At 39.8% G+C, this 18,929-nt stretch overlaps 1 protein-coding gene across 1 annotated transcript; it reads right to left on the bottom strand.

Annotated features, from left to right (window-relative positions):
- Positions 1-7,136: 7,136 nt before the first annotated feature.
- LOC104926841 (dual specificity protein phosphatase 3) lies at positions 7,137-16,521 on the bottom strand. Its single transcript, XM_019261703.2, has 3 exons — positions 16,170-16,521; positions 10,589-10,821; positions 7,137-9,410 (listed from the first exon to the last, which is right to left on the bottom strand). The coding sequence occupies exons 1-3, from the start codon at positions 16,343-16,345 to the stop codon at positions 9,202-9,204; spliced, it is 618 nt and encodes a 205-aa protein (XP_019117248.1). The 5' UTR covers positions 16,346-16,521; the 3' UTR covers positions 7,137-9,201.
- Between the last annotated feature and the right edge of the window lie 2,408 nt (positions 16,522-18,929).

Here is an 18,929-nt window from a genome sequence, read left to right as displayed (position 1 = left end):
CAGTAACTTCCTGTTAGCTGAAGCAGCCATCATTTTTTGGCACAGCACAGTGTTGAATGTAAAGCTGAATGAAACGTGGGGTTGAAGCATCCCAGACGAGAGTTTGATGGTGTATTTTATAATGCTGGTTGTGGATTTGTGGGCACGGTTGTTGTTTGTCTTGTTTTCTGTGACCAATCATTCATGGCACAATCAGAGAATGGCATCTCAATGGCTCAAAGCTGTTTGTGTTTGTGGTTATGTGACTTTCATTTTCAACATTAAAAATGATTTGATATCAATTTGTGTACTCATATACTTGTATATGTGACAACTGACATCCAGTGATCTGCCTGTGCACTCAGCTCAGAAAACATTGCTCTCTGAAAGTCGGATCTCTGAAACTAGGCCACAACAGGAGACTTCTAGTTGGTGGTTCTTGGCCTAAGAGGCTGCAAGCAGGTGCAGGCTTTTTTGCCAGCATCACAGTGCCTCTCAAATCTGCCACCTATTTGATGATATGAGGCAAGTCTAAGGACTTGCCTCATATCATCATATCCTCATATTAGTGCTTTTATAGTTTAGTGGGCATATACAGCAGCTAGCACAGAGGAGGAGAGAGCTGGTGCTGTCCGGCATGGGCATGATGGGGACAGAAGGAGCCACAACTATCATCAAGCCTCCCAACGGGGAGGGGGAAAAGGCAGGGGGTGAACTCGAGACAAAGAGAATTGAGCCATCTGAGTGGTGCCCGTCATCAGGATCCTCCTCCAGGATGTCCTGAAACTTGAAGAGGTCCAGCTTTGCCTCAGGAAGCAGGCTTCCGTCATCGTCTCCCTCAATACAGAGCACCATGAAAGCATCCACTTCGTCGCTGCAGCTCAAAACAAACATAGAAATGGCAGGCGACCTGTAGGGTAAGCCCTAGCCCGGTGTGCACAACTATGAGGCAAATCACAGTCGGGGTGGAGATCAGACAGGAGGATGGAGCTGGTCCGGCAGACGGTGCACAGGAGGACTGTACTGACTTCATCTTCTTTTCTGTTGAACAAAAACTAAGAACAGAAGTCAGGTCCTGACAGTATACTGCTGATGAGCAACTGTTCATTTATATTTAAATTTAGTGATTTAGCTGACACTTTTATCAGAAGTGACAGCTGAAGGTACAGTGCAACATGGACATTGCAGCAATAAGTGCTACTCTTAGAATTAAGGGACAGTTCTAGAAGGGGACAGATTCGTCCAGTTGTTGGTAGTGCTAGGAGTGGAGGTACTCTCTGAAGAGCTGGATCGTCTGGAGGTTTTTGAAGGTAGAGAGGGACCAACAATGAACAACAGAAAAAGTTTGGATTGCACTGAGTGAACGGGTGGCACAGCCAGGCATCGTTCATTGGAGGAGGTAACATATGCCTGTATGAAGACATTCAGTATACAGTGGGATGAAAGAAAATCTTCAAGAGACGGATTAATCCAACAATGACAGTTATCCTCTGAGAGTTAAAACACTGTATTTTAGCAAATAGATGATTATGGCTAAACAACTGATCAAATTTTACTTTAAATTACAATTTTTTGTTCTAATTATGAAAACGAGATATTTGAGATAAAACGATTATTGCACATTGCATTTTCACAAATGATGCTCTCGTGTTGTCTTGTTATAAATGTTTTGTTTTTCTTCTGATTGTTGCAAGGTGGTATCTGCAAGAAATACAGCCACCTTTGTTTAATTATGTTCAAGTTCAAAAGACAACTGTTTTTGAAGGGTTTAATGAATGCATGATGTTTCCAAAGTCAATGAGTAGACTAATTGTCTTGGGATCTCAATATTGACCCATGATGATCAGAAAGCTACCAGAACACAAGCCAACTGGAGGTAGGTGGGACTCTACAGATTTTACTGTCATCATTCAACCCATCTAAGAGTTACAGTAATATAGATCCATCTATGAACAGCAGCTTCTGAACCATACAAGCTGATAAGGCTCTAAACCATCCTTTACACCAGGGGTCTTCAACTATTGTTCCACAGCCCCTAGGGGGTCCGCAGAGGTGCTGCAGGGGGTCCGCCAATTTTCACCAAAATAATGGTGAGAGTGCAGATAATTGAGAACCTACAAACAATTGGATGAATTAGTGAACATGTCCAAAGACGCACAGCTCTTTGCATTTAATAACCAATAATTATTATTATTTATCATAAACACATATAGGCTCATAACCCAGTATATAACTTTTATTTCACCTTATTACCATTTAATAAGGTGAAACAAAAGTTGAATAAAGTAAATATAAAAGTTATCATAGGCCAGGCTTAAAATGTGACACATTTTTAAAAAATTAATTACATGTGGGGGTCCATGTTCACTTTGTCTCTCGTCCAAGGAGTCCTTGATCTGAAAAAGGTTGAAGACCTGTGCTTTACACTTACATAAATGATGACACATTGCAAATTTGTCTTTACACTCTTCTTATGTCCATGAGTGTCCCTTTTGCCTGCTTTATGTAAAGAGTTGAGTCTAACAAATGCTCTGTAATATAGAGTAGGACCTTCAATACATGAGCAAACTTGCTATTGTGCAATAGCTCCAACACATTACTGATACAAAGCTCCAACAAGTCCACATTGCCAGACCATTGTGTCCAAGCTGACTGAACACCAAGCCACTTTCTCCCCAAGCACCAAGACTGGACTACCAGCTGGGTAAAGTGGGGGGAACTGCCTGTCACGGCAACAGCCACGTCTGCAGTTATATCTATTGTTTCCCTCTTTCCCATTTGTCTGTGTGTGTGTAGACGTGGCTTCTTTGAGGCACTCTTCCAGCTTCCTCCTGATTGCAGCTCATTCATCTCACCTGCTGAATCTCCCCACCTGCTGCCATCAGCTCATCAGCCTGGCAACAACCCCCACTTCCGACACCCCCCACCCCTCATTGTCACAGTTAAAGAGGATCATTTTCTATCTACCTGGCCTCTTGCCTGCTAACCCTGATGCAACTCACAGCCTGCTCACACTGTCTACCATCTGCCATCGGCAACCGTTCAACCTCTGCAGCCGTCTCATTCCTAGCAAGTCTTTCACTAACCCATCTTCATCACCCTACCTCTGTGTCTGTGTAACAGACTCCCAGAAGTTTCTGTATGTCAGTTGACTTTGGCAACTTGAGTGATCCCAGGAAATACCAGAAACAATGACAGTGCATGATTATCTAATTTTGTGACCCTGTCATCTGGTTTTATGAGCCTCTGTGAGGCTGAATTTAGGCACAGCTAATCTATACACAGTGTATCCTAATTCCCAAAATAGTTCTTCATCCGTATGTTAAATTAAAAAACAGAACTGAATGAATACTGCCTGTAATTATATTGTATAAGCAGAGTCTAAATGGGTTATCTATGGTGCACATTTGCTAAATTTGGAAACAGGCTACTAAATTATTACCAACTCTGTGACTCATGAGAGCCAGTCGATGTCAAATTTGTTTTAGGATTGTTGTGGAGGCGATGATGTAACAATGAGCAGCTTTGCTCTCCACCAATCCACGTCCTTCTCAGTCCGCCCCCCTACCCTCCCCTCCCCCACCCTCCCAAAAACACAGAAGGGCACAGCTGGTACAGAGCAGGCATGTCACAGATTGGCATGGATTTTGTGTGTGTGTGTGTGTGTGTGTGTGTGTGTGTCTCACAGACACCCTTTTACACAGACACAGATTGACAGGCCGGGACATCCATTACAGATTTTTCCCCTCAACTAAAGGAAAAGTGCTTCCAGCAAGGCTTTAAAAATAGAACAGTATATCTTGATGATGATGATGATGTTCATATCCACTGACATTGTTTAGAATTTTGATAATTTAGCAATTTCTTAGAAGAGCACACACTCCTTTGCACACACTGCACGTTTTCATCTGATTCGTAAGCACACGTGCCTGATTGAAGTGCATATGACCGGATTACATAACATGTTTTATCATCACGTTCAGAGTTGGTAAAAAAAAAAATTTAAAAGGATATATCCATCAGTGAAGATCAATATTTCCTGAGGTCTTATCTACGTTGGGACAAAATCCATTATCAACTGAAAGCTAAAAGAATTTAGTTTTTTGTTTTTGTTGCTCTAACTTCTAAACCTTTTGTTTCCCCTTAAAGGAATACTTTGACATTTTGGGAAATACAAGAGTTACCTGACAAGACATTTACACAACTAGCCTACCAGGACATTTCTTAATGAATGGGGCATTCAGCAGTCTATGTAGATTTTGTGAGGAGTCAGATATTCATCTTTTTGATATTGGAAAAAAACGTATCTCTGTTTTATCGTTGTCCTTTAACTACAGCATTTAGTGACTTAAAGGATGATGCAGAAGGAAAAGACCTGAACAATGTGATGTGGTGGGGAAAGCATTTTTTGTGTTTCACTGAGCAGCATTTCAAAATGTTTCTGAAGCATCAGTGAGTTCTCCAAAAGGAACTTCACAGGAAAAAGAACAGAGTTACATTTCTGAGACTTGTGGTGGTGGCTGGAGTAAAAATAAAAATAGGAAGATAGTCCTTCAGGAGTCACATAAAATCAGTCACCAAAACAGCCTTCTACCAACTTAAGAACATATCCAGAGTTAAGGGCTTTATGTCTCAAACAGATCAGGAGAAGCTGATCCATGCTTTCAACTCGAGTAGACTTGACTACTGTAATGGTCTTTTGACTGGACTCCCCCAAAAAAGTATCAAACAGCTGCAGCTCATTCAGAACGCAGCAGCTCGAGTTTTGACCAGAACAAAGAGATCAGAACACATCACCCCAGTTCTTAAGTCTTTACACTGGCTCCCAGTTAGCCACAGAATAGATTTTAAAGTTCTGCTACTAGTTTACAAATCACTGAATGGTTTAGGCCCACAATACATAAACGAAATGTTAGTAGAATATAGACCCAGTAGGGCTCTGAGATCTACTGACTCAGGTCAGATAGTGGAGCACAGAGTTCAAACCAGACACGGTAAAGCAGCATTTAGCAGTTATGCTGCTCACAACTGGAACAAACTACCAGCAGGACTGAAATCAGCCCCAACTCTTAGCACTTTTAAATCCAGGTTAAAAACTTTTCTATTTTCACGTGCTTATGGCTGAGCTCTTTTAAAGAACTTTTAAAGAATTTTTAATCATAATCCAGTGATTCGTTTAATGTTTTAAATTGTTTTCAAATTTGCTGTTTTAATGATTTTAAATGACATTCTGATGTTTTTAATTCAATTATCTTCTCTTTTTAATTTTTTATTTCTATTGCTATTGCTTGTCTTAATGTCAAATGTTTTTCCTTGCCTCTGTAAAGCACTATGAATTGCCTTGTGTACGAATTGTGCTATACAAATAAACTTGCCTTGCCTTAGCACTGTTTCTGTCCATGGTAAATCACCCGAACTACTCATTAACATATTATATCTCATTTGTTTAATTCCTACACCAACAAATAAATAAAAACAACACATGGTGGATGCACTATGGGATACGTGCCGGATTGTCTGGGCAGGGCGCAGTGACTTCCTGAAGTGTTGGTATTTGCGAGGTTGCCAGGGAAACAGCTAGCCTGGCTCGGTCCAAAAGTAACAAAATCTGCCTACCAGCACCTCTAAAGCTAATTAAATTGAAGTCTGGTAGTTGCTTGGCAACCTCAAAAATGACAAGACCCGAGCCAAGACAAAACATAGGACAGAGCCAAGCTTTGTGCTAAGCTAAGCTTACAGCTTGATATTGTATGTATTGTCTTCTTCTCATCTAACGCTCAGCAAGAAAGCCAATATGCAAATTTTCCAAATTGTCCAACGATGATAAGACCAGTGTGTGTGTGTGTGTGTGTGTGTGTGTGTGTGGTTGTGTAGTTATGGGGACAAAAAATTATTCACACAGTCCTGTCATGGGGACCTCTGACAGTATGGGTACAAAAAAACCAGGCCCCCGAAAGGAAAAATATTTTAAATGAATGCAGGTGGCCTTTTGAAGGTGCCTGTGTGCTTTTTAGGCTTGGCCCATAAGACATGTTTACCAGTTTGTGTGTGTGTGTGTGTGTGTGTGTGCCAATGAATAAGTCAGTGACAGGTACATTTTTGGATAAATGTGTCATTTTATGTGTTATGAAAAACAGTGAAATATTCAAACTATCTATGGCTGCAAAGGGAAATATTCTGGATGTGTGATGTGTGTGACCTTACGCATATTTGCCGAAAAAATTCAACCTGACATGTTTGGTGTGTTTGTCAATTTGGCATCGCCATGAATTTTTGTCAGACAGCACAGCATAAGTTCGTAGCGACAGGGGTCAGCTGGGTTTAACAGGATGAGAATGGATCTACCAGTTCAACATAAATTGGTGTCAAATACCAAGAATGTACACGGTGCAGTCATACTTCACCACCCACATCCACCTGACTCATCCACTCCAAAACACACACACACACACACAGACACACAGACTTGAAAACACATGGCTTCCCCACCCCCATGGATTCATTCATGCAGACTGGTGTTATGTAAGAGAGTTACCATCCTCTCCTAAAAGACATGTCCTTGCGTCAACTCCATGTGTCAGACAAGGACAAAGAGAGATAGAGAGAGACAGAGAGGTAGACAGAGAGAGAGACAGAGAGAGAGAAAGAAAGAGAGAGCATGTGTAGAAACAGATGAGAGGGCGAAAGAGACAAGACGAAGACAAGCAGCAGAGGAAAGTTTAGGGAGGGAGAGAGGCCCACCATGGAGCTCAACCTACAAAGCCAGTGGAATGCAGTAACACACACACACACACACACACGCACGCACGCACACACACACACACACACACACACACACACACACACACACACGTTTAATAGGAGAGGAGGAGGTGCCTATTAAAAGGCCATTGGCAAGATGATAGGGATTTAGAGGAAGCAGAGAGAAACAACAGAGGGGTGGAGAGTGGTGTTTGTTGTTTATTTGTTTATGCTGAAGCAGCTTCATATTTCATATTGAGGACGTTGACACTTTTCAAAAAGCATGAAGTTGTACATTTTAACATTATTTGCTTTGTATATTTTTCACAAACCATCAGACAGTGGTTATGTAGCTTTAGCACTACAGCAGTTCAGGCAGTGTGTATAGTAAAGTTATAAAATCAAACTAGCACTAGTTGGAGTGATCCTGCTGATCACTGCTACAACAAAAGTAGTCCTACTGCTCCCTCTACAGGACAAAGTCATTACTAACCAGCACTACTACAACTACAGTTGCTACTATATTTTGGATAAAAGTCCAAAATATAGTAGCAACTACAACATATATGATGATATGGTGTATCCTGGCTTTACTGAAGATATGGTGTGGTTAAATTATTCTTTAGTTATATTATAAATCTTTAGTAATTACAAACAAATGATTGATGTGGTGCAGCAGAAGAAGACATTTTGTTTTAATAATCATTTAATAATCATTTCTGCTCATATTCTCTTAACTTTAACCTTAACTTTTTTCAAAGGTATTTGTCAATGAATTTTGTTGTAAAATACAAATATTAACATTCTCCCCAACTTTGATATACCGTCTTTAAAACTATAGAAGTAAACTACTGTTTAGTATAATCATATAACACAGATAAGACTCAGTCATCCACTTAGTTTTTCTAGTGTTCAGTATGTGTTGAATGTCGGAGCAACAGTTCATTATTAGAAACATTTAAAGTGTCATTTTCTGTTTATTACTGAATGTATGAAAAGAGAGCAACAACAATCACAAGTGTCATCAGATAAAGTGCACTTCATATAAAGCCGTGTCATAAACTGTGATACTCAATGAAAGCTTACTGACATGAACAAACACATCCCATCCTACTCAGTAATGCACACGATGATTTACAAGTTACAAGTAATGTAATAATGCACATTGTGACCAATAATGCACACTCAATAATGCACCATGACTCCATAAATATAAACAGACACACAGCTCTGCTAACAAAGGAATATAAGCAACACTTTGGCTCTTGTGTATATTACAAAGCATGCTGCTGTACAATATAAAACTACATTTACTCACAAATGTAAACACACTCATGTGCAAAAGGTATTGACTGAGAAGTTCTCCAACAATATTACCTCCAATAATATTTAAGTTACTGAGAAACATCCGTCACATTCTGGCAGTGTTGAAATTACAATCAGAGACTTTAGTGGCTTAGTTTCACTCACTGGACCGTTTGACATGAACATGTCAGAAAACTGACAGGAAATGGATTGTCAAGAGTTGTTTGATTTAAAAACGTGAGACACATCATAACCCATAGCTGACAAGAAATAGTTTGACATATTTACAAATGCATTTGTTCTTTAGATGAAGAAATTGATACCACTCACTTCCCAGCTTCCAGACTGTATGCTAAGCTAAGCTAACTGGCTGCTGGTGGTAGCTTTATATTTACATGATGCTTGGCAAAGATAGCCGAACAATATATCTTTGTGACCAGCTTAATTTTTCTATTGAAATCCTGTAATATTTTGCAGTATGAAATACAGTCAATTCCTATAAAGCACCATAGCAACAAAGACAAAGTTTGGACTGAGGCATGTTTCTGAGGCAGGCTTCTAGACGATCTGATTCTAAAATCTGATTCAATATGAAAAAGTCACAGTGTCAACTTGAGCAGCTGGGACCAAGAAATTTGGCAGTGTTTGCAGGCGGGCAGCCAAAATAAAGCACACAATGCCAGGACAGAAGGAAGAGAGACGGAGACAAGTACCACATCATTTAGAACACATTCCCACATATTTAAATGCATTATAACATTCCCTTTATAGTTTCACATTGTTATCTGGAATATTGAGCAGCAGGAAGACGCCAAACTACTGTATACAGGACATGTAAGGTATGCTTATTGTTTACTGAATGTCACCTGAATCAAGCTAAATCTAATATTCAGAATAAAAGTTTAGTGAATACAGTGCACCTGGATTTACACTACATTGTATGACCAGCACATGCCATGGCCAGTGTTTGTTTCAACACAATTCAAATACTGTATGTGTCAAAGGTTTGTGTCAGATATATATTTGTACTGTACATACACTCGCGCTGTCAGCCTTAGGTTATGTATATGTCCTTCATTTTCCACATTCCTCACATCCAGAACATCTCACAGATCTGCGGCCTGTTAAAGCTGTAGAATAAGTGAAAGAAAGTGATGTGCAATTACGACATCTGTCTCATTTGTTCCAGAACTTTCCCTCGGCCTCCAGCCTTTGGTTTAGCCGACAGAGCTGCCGGAGGAAGCCATCGTTGGGTCCGATCTCTCTTTTCTGGCGCACCATGGCCAGAGCGGTGTGGACGTCCATGTTTTGGCGAAGCATCAGGTAGGCTATGACTAAGGTAGGTGAGCGGCTGTAGCCTTCCCTGCAATGAACGTACACTTTGCCTGTAGAAAAAAAGAACAGCAACCGGCCAAATGTGAGCAAATTCGCAACAATGATATCTGAAATATTTTATTTGAGTTTAAAGCTGCATTCATGTAGCTTTTTTTGGCCACTTTAGTAGCAGAGGAGGCTATAAACATTTTGTCTGCGTGTGGTTTCCTGGGCAGGTAGTGAACAGTGGTTGATAAGAGTTTAAAGACCCAATTAAGTCGAAATGTATCTTAAGTGTTTTTATCACATCTGTCACCTATACTCCAGTATCTGCACCAACAATAACAAAAAGTCATTTATTGAGTTATTTTCAGGTATTCTTCATGGTATTTTAGAGTTTGTCATTTCCTAGTAAGTAACAAAAAGTTGATGATGACTCATCCTGTACTCGGGGGCGTGTACTAATTTTAGATCCAATGAAACGTTACGACACCGCCATGATTCTGAGGGCTGCTACAACCATCTATGTCCGGGCCTCACTGGTTACTACACAAAAGCACAACTTTAGAACTTTATTCAGTGATTTTAGTGAAACTGGATCAGATTTTATACACAATACATTTGGTACTTTTACTTAACTGAACTTGCCGTTAGCAGGCAACAGAACTGGGCAGCCTGGGTTCAAGCAGAGCCTCTGAGGCCAACAGGAAAAAATGTTTTTCAGCCGTGTTGCTAACCTAAATGACTCAAAAAAAGGTAAATATGTGAAAATAAATGGCTCCCTGCTTTCCTTTTCATGGGAACTTTAGGGGAAAACAAAAAAATGAGCTACAACAGGCTGGGGGGAACAGTACAGTCAAGTGATAATGATCTGTGGGTTTGTAAACATGACCGAAGTCATGTGACCCATTGTTTATATAAAAGCATTGATTAGTGCAGCTTTAATATTAACCTACAATTACAGCCCCCCATCAGCACTGTAATTCCACATTATGCAGCTGTGAGGGGCTCCTCTATTTCCTTTCAGCATAATGAAACTTTTAACTTTTAATCATCAACAGATCAATTTAATTTCTGAAAATGTTTCTTGCACCTGCTTCAGGTCTTTAGCTTTGTAAGAATTCGAAAAAAAATCTGAGAATGTCTTTAAATATCAATCAGTATGATAAAGGCAGTCAGCTCTCCGATGACTTCACGACACCAAACAGGACTTCAGCTCCACTTAATCTCAGCTGTGTCATCCTCTGACCTTTTCCATTTTTGTATGCCAGCGCCTTCTCTACGAAGTCTGCCGCCTCTTCAAAGTAAACGCTGAGGTCGAAGTGGTCCGTGTCACTGGCGGGTATGCCGTGGTAGACGATGCCTGTGCCGGTGTAGAACTCGGCGTTGGTGTTGACATGCATGAAGGAGTTCCCCTCCGCAGCGTTCAGGATGTGCGTGATGCCCTGACGCTTGAGACGCATCACGTTCATCGCCACAAACCTGCATCACACAATGACACATGCACCATGGAGCTTATATCATGTGAATCAAACAAATAAATAAATACCCAAAAATGATCTAAGCTGGTTTTACATGAGCCATGAACTCATTTATTCATCTCATTTGTTCATCATTTCTTCATCAGAGAAAAATAACAATCTTAAACATGTTTATATAAAGTCTAAAGTCTGTATGGCTCTAATAGCAGTACTCCAATGATTTAATATTGTTTTTTTCCATAAAGTTTTGGGACTTGAAAGAGACTGATTAAAGTGAAGTAAAAACTTTGGATCCTTTATTTCACATAAAGCAACTAGATCTCAGTACTTAATGGCAACATTTGTTGACCCATGTAAATACACAGCCGGCTAGCATCAGTCATAGCTGCCAAAGCTGCCAAAACAACTGTTCTGTTTTGTCATGCAGCTTTCCAGACAGACCCACCAACCCCACACGATATACCTGCCCAGGCACTCTAGTTCATTCACTAAAGACTCAGGCACTCAATAAACCAAGATGACAACACCTGTCTAACTAGTTGTTAAGCTAAATGAATAAAAATGGAGATGATAATTTCTTTGTGTATTCTGTGTTTATTTACAGCAGCTATTATCAGAATGAGAATCACTTTATTGGTCAGGTGTGTGTACACACACAAGAAATTTGACTTTGCTCTAAATTGTACATACAGGTATAGACATAAGTACAGTTAAAAGACAAGGGACATAACAGGTAGACGCAAAACATAACAATTAAAAAGAACTATATACATATTTAAAAGATATATATGCATAAATATGGATATGTGTATCTATATATAAACATTTGACAGTAACATCTGTGCACTGGATAAAGGACTGGTGATAGTGCAATGGTGCAGATGATGGAATAAATATGTTTCTACATGAGGTAGGTGGATATGACAGTATGTACACATGTATGTATGTACAGCAAACTAAATGTGAACAGTGAGGATACATAGGTTATAATGTACAGGTTATTGCACAGACTTACAGGGTAATATTACAGATATACAGAGTAATGTAATGTGTGTCCGGTTTTAGCTGTTGATCATGCTGTCGATCGAGCTGTTTGATTCAGAATCTTTTTTTTTTTTTTTTTTTTTTTTTTTTTCACATTTGTTGTTGGCAGGAGGACTGGAAGGTGGTCGTGTGGTAACACGAATGCCGTTATAACGTGACGTTAAATAAAAGTCTGACTTTTTAAAACGGTCATTTGTACATTTGTTATTTTCCTGTAATCCATTCTATTTCTCAGTGGGGGCAGTACATTACAATATTGACACCAGCTTTAAGAAACAGTGTTAGTTTTCATGTGAAATTAAAGAGTTCATTTTTTCTGTCATACAAATGCACACTGCAGTGCCAGAGAGATCTGCTGTGAACCTCTGCGACTGCTGTACCACTTGGCATCTCCTGCCTTTCAGATGTTGGGAGCTAAAAATAGACTCGATGCACACTGATGCTAATACTGAAGGCAGCGTCACACCTCCACATGCACACACACACACACACACACATACACGCATACCTCGCGAACAGGGGACTGTCAGAGAACACCTAGTAAGTGGTGACTCGTGTTTCGTGAAAGCGTGGCAGACACAAAGTCTGCCAGGCTTTCAGACGACACAGGCAGACATCAAGAGAGGATGTTGCGTGGGTGCTTGTGTTCTAGCTGTGACGATGCATTGGTGTGTTGTTATATTTGTTATATTCGCTCCGGCCATTATGACTCTTTAAGGAGGGCAGGCAGAATAATGGTTTCCTCTCCTGAAATACTCTGCCATGACTCAGTGTGCTGGAAGAAAAAAAAAAAACATCAGAGAGTTTCTATGTTAAAGCTTTCAGATCAGACCATTTAAAATTTAAAACACACTTTTGCTTGAAAGCCTGAAATACACTGTTCCAGCTCCACATACTGAGGGCATGAGGAAGATCTGATCCACTGATGTACTCTGATCTGCACAAGCATTATAATTCAGTGTTGTTAACATCTTACAGATGATTACTGTGGCATACAGTGTACTGTATATTGCAATATATCCTCACACTAGAGCATATGCATATCCTTTAATCCTTTAGATTAAATACATGTATATTTCATATAGTTCTGCATACAGCAATTCATCATGAACTGCATATTAATAATTCACTTCTATTTTAAAGTTCCTCATATACTTTACACATATTATGTATCATACTGTAATGTATGACAATTTGCAGGATTATTTGACTCTTTATGAAGGCGTTATTAAAAGGATTTCTACTTTGTAGTAGAATCAACATTCTGGGAAATATACTTTTTATCTTATTTGCTGTGATAGTTGTGAAAACTGATCATCTCATGACACACAGTATGAGGTGTCAGGCTTTGCTTTGGTGTCCTATGTTACTTTACGTCCTGTCTTTGTCTTTTCCCCACCTGTTTTCTGTCACCTGTAATAGTAATAATAATAATAATGATGATAATTTAGTCAATAGACCTTCATAACACCTGTGTTTATCCTACTACTTCATGTCAAAATGACTGCTGTGAAAAAGTACAGCTGTCTAACATTTTACTGCTTGTTCTTCTTCGCTGGATTCAAACTGTCCAGGTACTCACAGCACACTGCATTTTGACATAACTGACAGTGTGACTGCAATATATTGGTTTTGGGTTGGTGTGAGGTAATAAACTGGCTCGTGGTTTGGTGAAGCAACGCAATGGATTGTCGATCAGAACAAGGCACAAACACAGGTGATCTGATTGATTCTCATTTATTGTTAGCTGGTTGTTTTATCAAATACGCAGCTCAAACACTGAGAATGAGGGAGGGTGAGATTGAGGCCAGCCAGCTCCTTTGTTTTCCATCAAGGACAAAAAGCCTCACACAGGTGAGCTGGCTGCCTAAATAGACTTGAAGGCTCCGCCCTCCCTTGATGGGAAGTGAAAGGAGGCAGGGATTTTCTACAGTGACTGTACATATAGACTTGTACTTGAAAATATGGAAGCATGTAAACTGAGACGCCGCACAAGTGTCAGGTCATCAGTGTCCACCACACATTGGTTCTTTCTTGGTATTCCTGGCCCTGCTTCTTGTTGTCGTTGCTGAACGTCTGTTGATGGGATTTATCTTGGATGGTTGGATGAAGTTTGTATTTATCTGAACTACTTGTCCACCTTTTCTTATTTTGTGTTAACCTGTCTGTCTAGTTAGTCATTAAAGTATCTTTTGTTCATGCATCTACTTTATGAACTCAACTATAGTTCAAAAACCCCAAACTAGAATACAAGAGAATTAATGAACTAATTAAACACCAGTGACAGAGAAAACAGGTGGGAAATAGACAAAGACATGAAGTAATGTGACACAAGACACCTGTGGGGAGACTTTCAACATAAAACAGGAAATACTAAACAAGCAACCCAAAACCATGACAACAGTTGATCTCCAGAGTTGACAAAATCAAGCTTCCAGCACCTCTAAAGTAATTCACACATTCATTATGTCTTGTCTCTTTTCATTTGGACAAAAACCAAACTAAGACAACGAGCTGCTGGTTCTAACATAGATGAGACAGCAGATCTGTTTTATTCTCCATTGAGGAGTGGGAGAAGGCGTGTACCAAGGCACAATTACAAACAGTGAACACCCATTTAAGATTTCTGCAGTACAACTGGCTAATGCGTTCTAATATGACTCCAGTTAAACTGAATAAATTCAATAACGCTATACCAGATGTTTGCATAAAATGTGACAAAGAAAAGGGCACGATTTTTCATTGTTTGTGGCACTGTTCTCAAATAAAGAAATTCTGGGAAGAAGTGAAACAGTGTATTGAGGAAATATTAGAGATAAAATTACACTTAGAGCCCAAAATATTCCTATTGGGTATCTACCCAGCTAACTGTAACATAAGAAAGAAGCATCGATTATTTTTAGATATAGGCCTGTTGTTGGCCAAAAGAGTCATTGCATTAGCTTGGAAAGAGGTGGATAGACCAAGGATATGTAAATGGCTTTCTGAATGAACAACAACTCTGCCCTTAGAAAAGATTACGTATGCAATCAAAGGTAAACAACCCATTTTTGATAACATCTGGGGCCCCTTTAGAAATTTTCTTTCGAATAAAGACTTGTCTGGTTTGGTGAAAACACCTGGGGATGACCAATAAGTAGTCCAGTTCATTTGGGAAAATGATTACTGTCTGGAGTAGATTGACCACTTTCTAATGTATGTGTAATGCACACTTGTGAATAGGATCAGTGTATGGTTTGTTTTGTACTTATTCTGCCCCATTTGTATTTCTGTTAATTATTTTATTTTTTTAAACTTTACTCACGTAATTTTTGTATGACACTTTATTGTGTATTTAAGTTCCTTTTCTTTGTAAGTGATTTATATTTATTATTTGTGTTGCCGTTTTGTTGTTATGTCTTGTTCGCGAATTAAAGACGGTTCTACACACTTTGGGGCACAGTTTAAAGCCTCAGTAGTTATTTGTATATGTGTGTGTTATGTGTCTGAAAATTATTAAGATTATTAAGACATTGTTGGAAAAAAAATCTGTTTTACTGTACTTTTATTATTCTATGCAACTTATGAACTGACAACAGATAAAATCACAGCAGCAGGGCTCAGATATCCTGACTTCTTGTTCCCAGTACAGGTAAGAAATCTGTAATGCAACTTGATACTGTCTTTGTCCTAAATGCCCACACAGTTAAATCTACAGTTTGTAACAGTTTCTGTTGTTAACCAGAGTCTACATGCTGTGATATATTTACATGAATATGATGAAAAACTGAGCGTGTTGTGTTACAGATAATTGATCCATCACAGACCTGAGTGAGTGCTTAGCAGAGAGGTCAGTGATGATAATAGCAGAGAGATGTGGAGCACTGTGGACGTTTAGCTCCATCACAGGAGCTATTTTCAAACCCTCCTCCACCTCCTCCACCTGTCTCTGCTCCATTTTTCATCTTCACAATATTTTTCATAAAACTCTTCAGCTGCTGTCCATGGTCTGTGAGCAGACAGGACAATGTATTAATGTATTTATTATAACCTAAATTAAAAGTACAGCGGTTAATTATGGCGTACCTTATTATAAGACATGCATTCATATTCTCAGCTGCTTCTAGATCGTTCTGCAGCACATACAGGTCATATGATTAGAATGTAAACAATGTGTTTATATTGTGTTCACTGATCATAAAGCTTATTTATGGGATGATGGCAACATCGATATATTAGACAGAACAATCAGAGCTGAATACAGATTCTGCTGAACGTGTTGACTGTCATGTACATCATGAATGAAAGTGATCATAACAGACTCACGCGTTGCCCACGTAGATCCTCGGGTAAACCTCGTGGAAGTGTTTGGTGGGCCAGCTGTAGAAGCCGCTCTCGTCCGTCAGCAGGTCGTTGAGTTGCTGGAGAGTCACGTCGAAGCTCGACATGTCGAGTCGGTTCGGAGTCGCTGCCTTGACCTGTTGGCCGTGTTTGTTCTTCATGCCCGAACAGCCCGGAGAAGGTAAACACCTCCAGCAGGCGCACACCGAGGGGAGGAGGGCGGTGAATGTGGCGGACAGGTGTCGGTTTACCGCTGAGCTGCCGCCGCTCTCCGGTCGTCTTCAGCGCGTGTCGACACCAGGAGCAGCTGCTCAGAGGCAGGGGCGGACCGGGCTGTTTGGGGGGCTGTAGGTCAGGGGTTCCCAACCAAGGGGGCCCCAAGACAGATGAGAAAGAAAAATGATATTTTCATACAAGATAGGCTGGAGGTTTGTTTATGGAAGTGGATAGACATTGAACACCTACAGCTGAAGAAGAAAAAAGTATTTCTAGTTCTTTATTCATGTCACCCCACCCTGCAACCCACCCGTTTCTCAAACATTTTACGTTGCGTACCATCTCAGAATATATTCAGCTCTCATCTCTCTCTTCCTGCAGGAGGAAGGTTTTTTTCCTCATAGGAAGAATTTTTATTATTGACCGTTGTTGAATCCTGAACAGAACCAGTTCAAGACCCAGAGCTACTCGAGTGGAGAATGGGTACTCCTGATCATAACTAATCATGGTTGCATGCTACCAATGGAGCAGGATGGCAGTGAAACAAAATATTACAGGATCTCATAGTTTAAGTATTTTCATTCAGATTCTTGTAGTATTTGTGGTATTAAATGTTTCAAAATTAATGTATTTAATTAAGAAATTATATTTCAGAGACCAAAGCACAACAAAGACAACAGTAGAAACAAGAGCTAACAAGGAGCACCTGAAGGCAGCATCCAGTAAAAAAGATCAAGGATGGAACATTGGTTTGTTCACATGAGTTACCATGGTTACAGGCACGCCCTGAAACTTACAATTGACTCTCAATAAAATCATGAATGTCGCCTGAGTGTTCCTCAGTGCTGAAATCTTGTATTATAACATAACTGTAGATGACAGCAGCAAAGCCACTCCTTCATGAAAATATAGTTTTATGTATGTTAAATCATCCTGTGTGCAAATCATCATGTTTTTGTGTATCTTCGCTCTTATCGATCAGACAAGGTTGAAAAAACATTTTTAGCTGTATGAAGTCTGATAAATGTCTCAAGTGATGTCACTTGAGTCAGCATCAGATGGAGAGAGAAGTTTCAAAATAAAACATCCTGTGCGGTGGAGTTGGAAAGAAGTGAACTTCACAGAGCTCTGTAGCAAAATCCTCATCTCATCAGCAACTCCAGGCTACATTAGCAAACTAAGCATAACACATATGTATCTGTGACTGCTGGCATTAAGAGTTGCATTATGGTTAATGTAGGCTTTAGTTATTGGTGAGAAATGTGGAACAATATCTCTGCTTGTGCTGCATTTTTTTAAGTCGATTTTGGATAAACCAAAACATGAATATTTTATTTTATTTTCCTGAAACAATATCAGCAATTCATTTGTGGCATGAGTATAAATCAGTGTTTCTCAAACTTTTTCAGAACAAGGACCACTTTGTCCAAAAAAAAAAATTTCAGGGACCACCTTACCCCCTTTTTTTAAAAATTATTATTATATATTTGATTTTGATTGATTTTCTTTTATTTATTTGAAATGTCCCACTCCGATGAATTTAAGTAGGCTATTAACTAAATTTGCACACATTCAAAATTGCAAGTAACATGACTGTTATGAAGAATAAACAAGACTGCATCTGGTCGTTTGACCATGAACTAATTTTCCCCGTCTCTTAATGGGAGGAATGGTGCTGATGCATATTTTGCATCACTGACTGTATGTCTGGTTCTAAACTGGACAGTCGTAATCTCATACTGGGGGCCACATTGATCTGGTTGCGCTGCTTTGTTTTCAAACTAACTAGCGCTGAAAATGCAACTTCACACTTGTAGGTGGTTGAAAATGGCATTAGGATTTTCAAAGCTGACTGCCAAGTTCAGGGTGCTCAGGCTGGATGTAGATCCAGAAGTCGGTCAAGGATTTCTCTCGAAATGCCATCTTCAATGATCCATCAGATGCAATGTCCACAAGGCTGTCTGTCTCTCTTGCAGACAACTTTGAACTGACGAGCTCAATTTGGGGTTTGTCTCCAAAGGGATTTCTGATCCACTCCAAGTCCACGTCCAATTCTGGGAAGTATCTTCCCAAATGCGTGTGAAGGCCACGCAGGTGCTCCTTAAAAGCAGCGATGGTATCATTGCCCAGGACCTCGTCAGCTGTGAGGAGAAAGTCGGCCAAAGTAGGGAAATTGTCAAATTCTAGGCGATCGAGGCGAGTGCACCACAAATCCATCTTAATGCGTGCTGCTTTAATTTTGTCCTGCACTGTAAAGATTATGACTGTTTCCCCTTGAAGTGCTAAATTAAGTGAGTTGAGGAAGCTGAAAATATCAGCAAGGTATGACAACGTTGCAAGCCATTGGAAGTCATGCATTCTGTCATAAAGTTCATCAGTCTGATGCATGAATAGTTTAACCTCGTCGCGCAGCTCAAAAAGACGGGTCAGAACTTTGCCACGAGACAGCCAACGAACTTCTGTGTGGAAAAGAAGTTTCGTGTGTTCGCTGCCCATCTCATCGCACAGAACCTTAAAAATGCGTGTGTT

Source organism: Larimichthys crocea, chromosome XII (assembly GCF_000972845.2).
Source record: "Larimichthys crocea isolate SSNF chromosome XII, L_crocea_2.0, whole genome shotgun sequence".
Taxonomy (NCBI): domain Eukaryota; kingdom Metazoa; phylum Chordata; class Actinopteri; family Sciaenidae; genus Larimichthys; species Larimichthys crocea.
The sequence above is the reverse complement of the archived record's forward strand: the minus strand, read 5'-3'. Positions and strand labels throughout refer to the sequence as shown.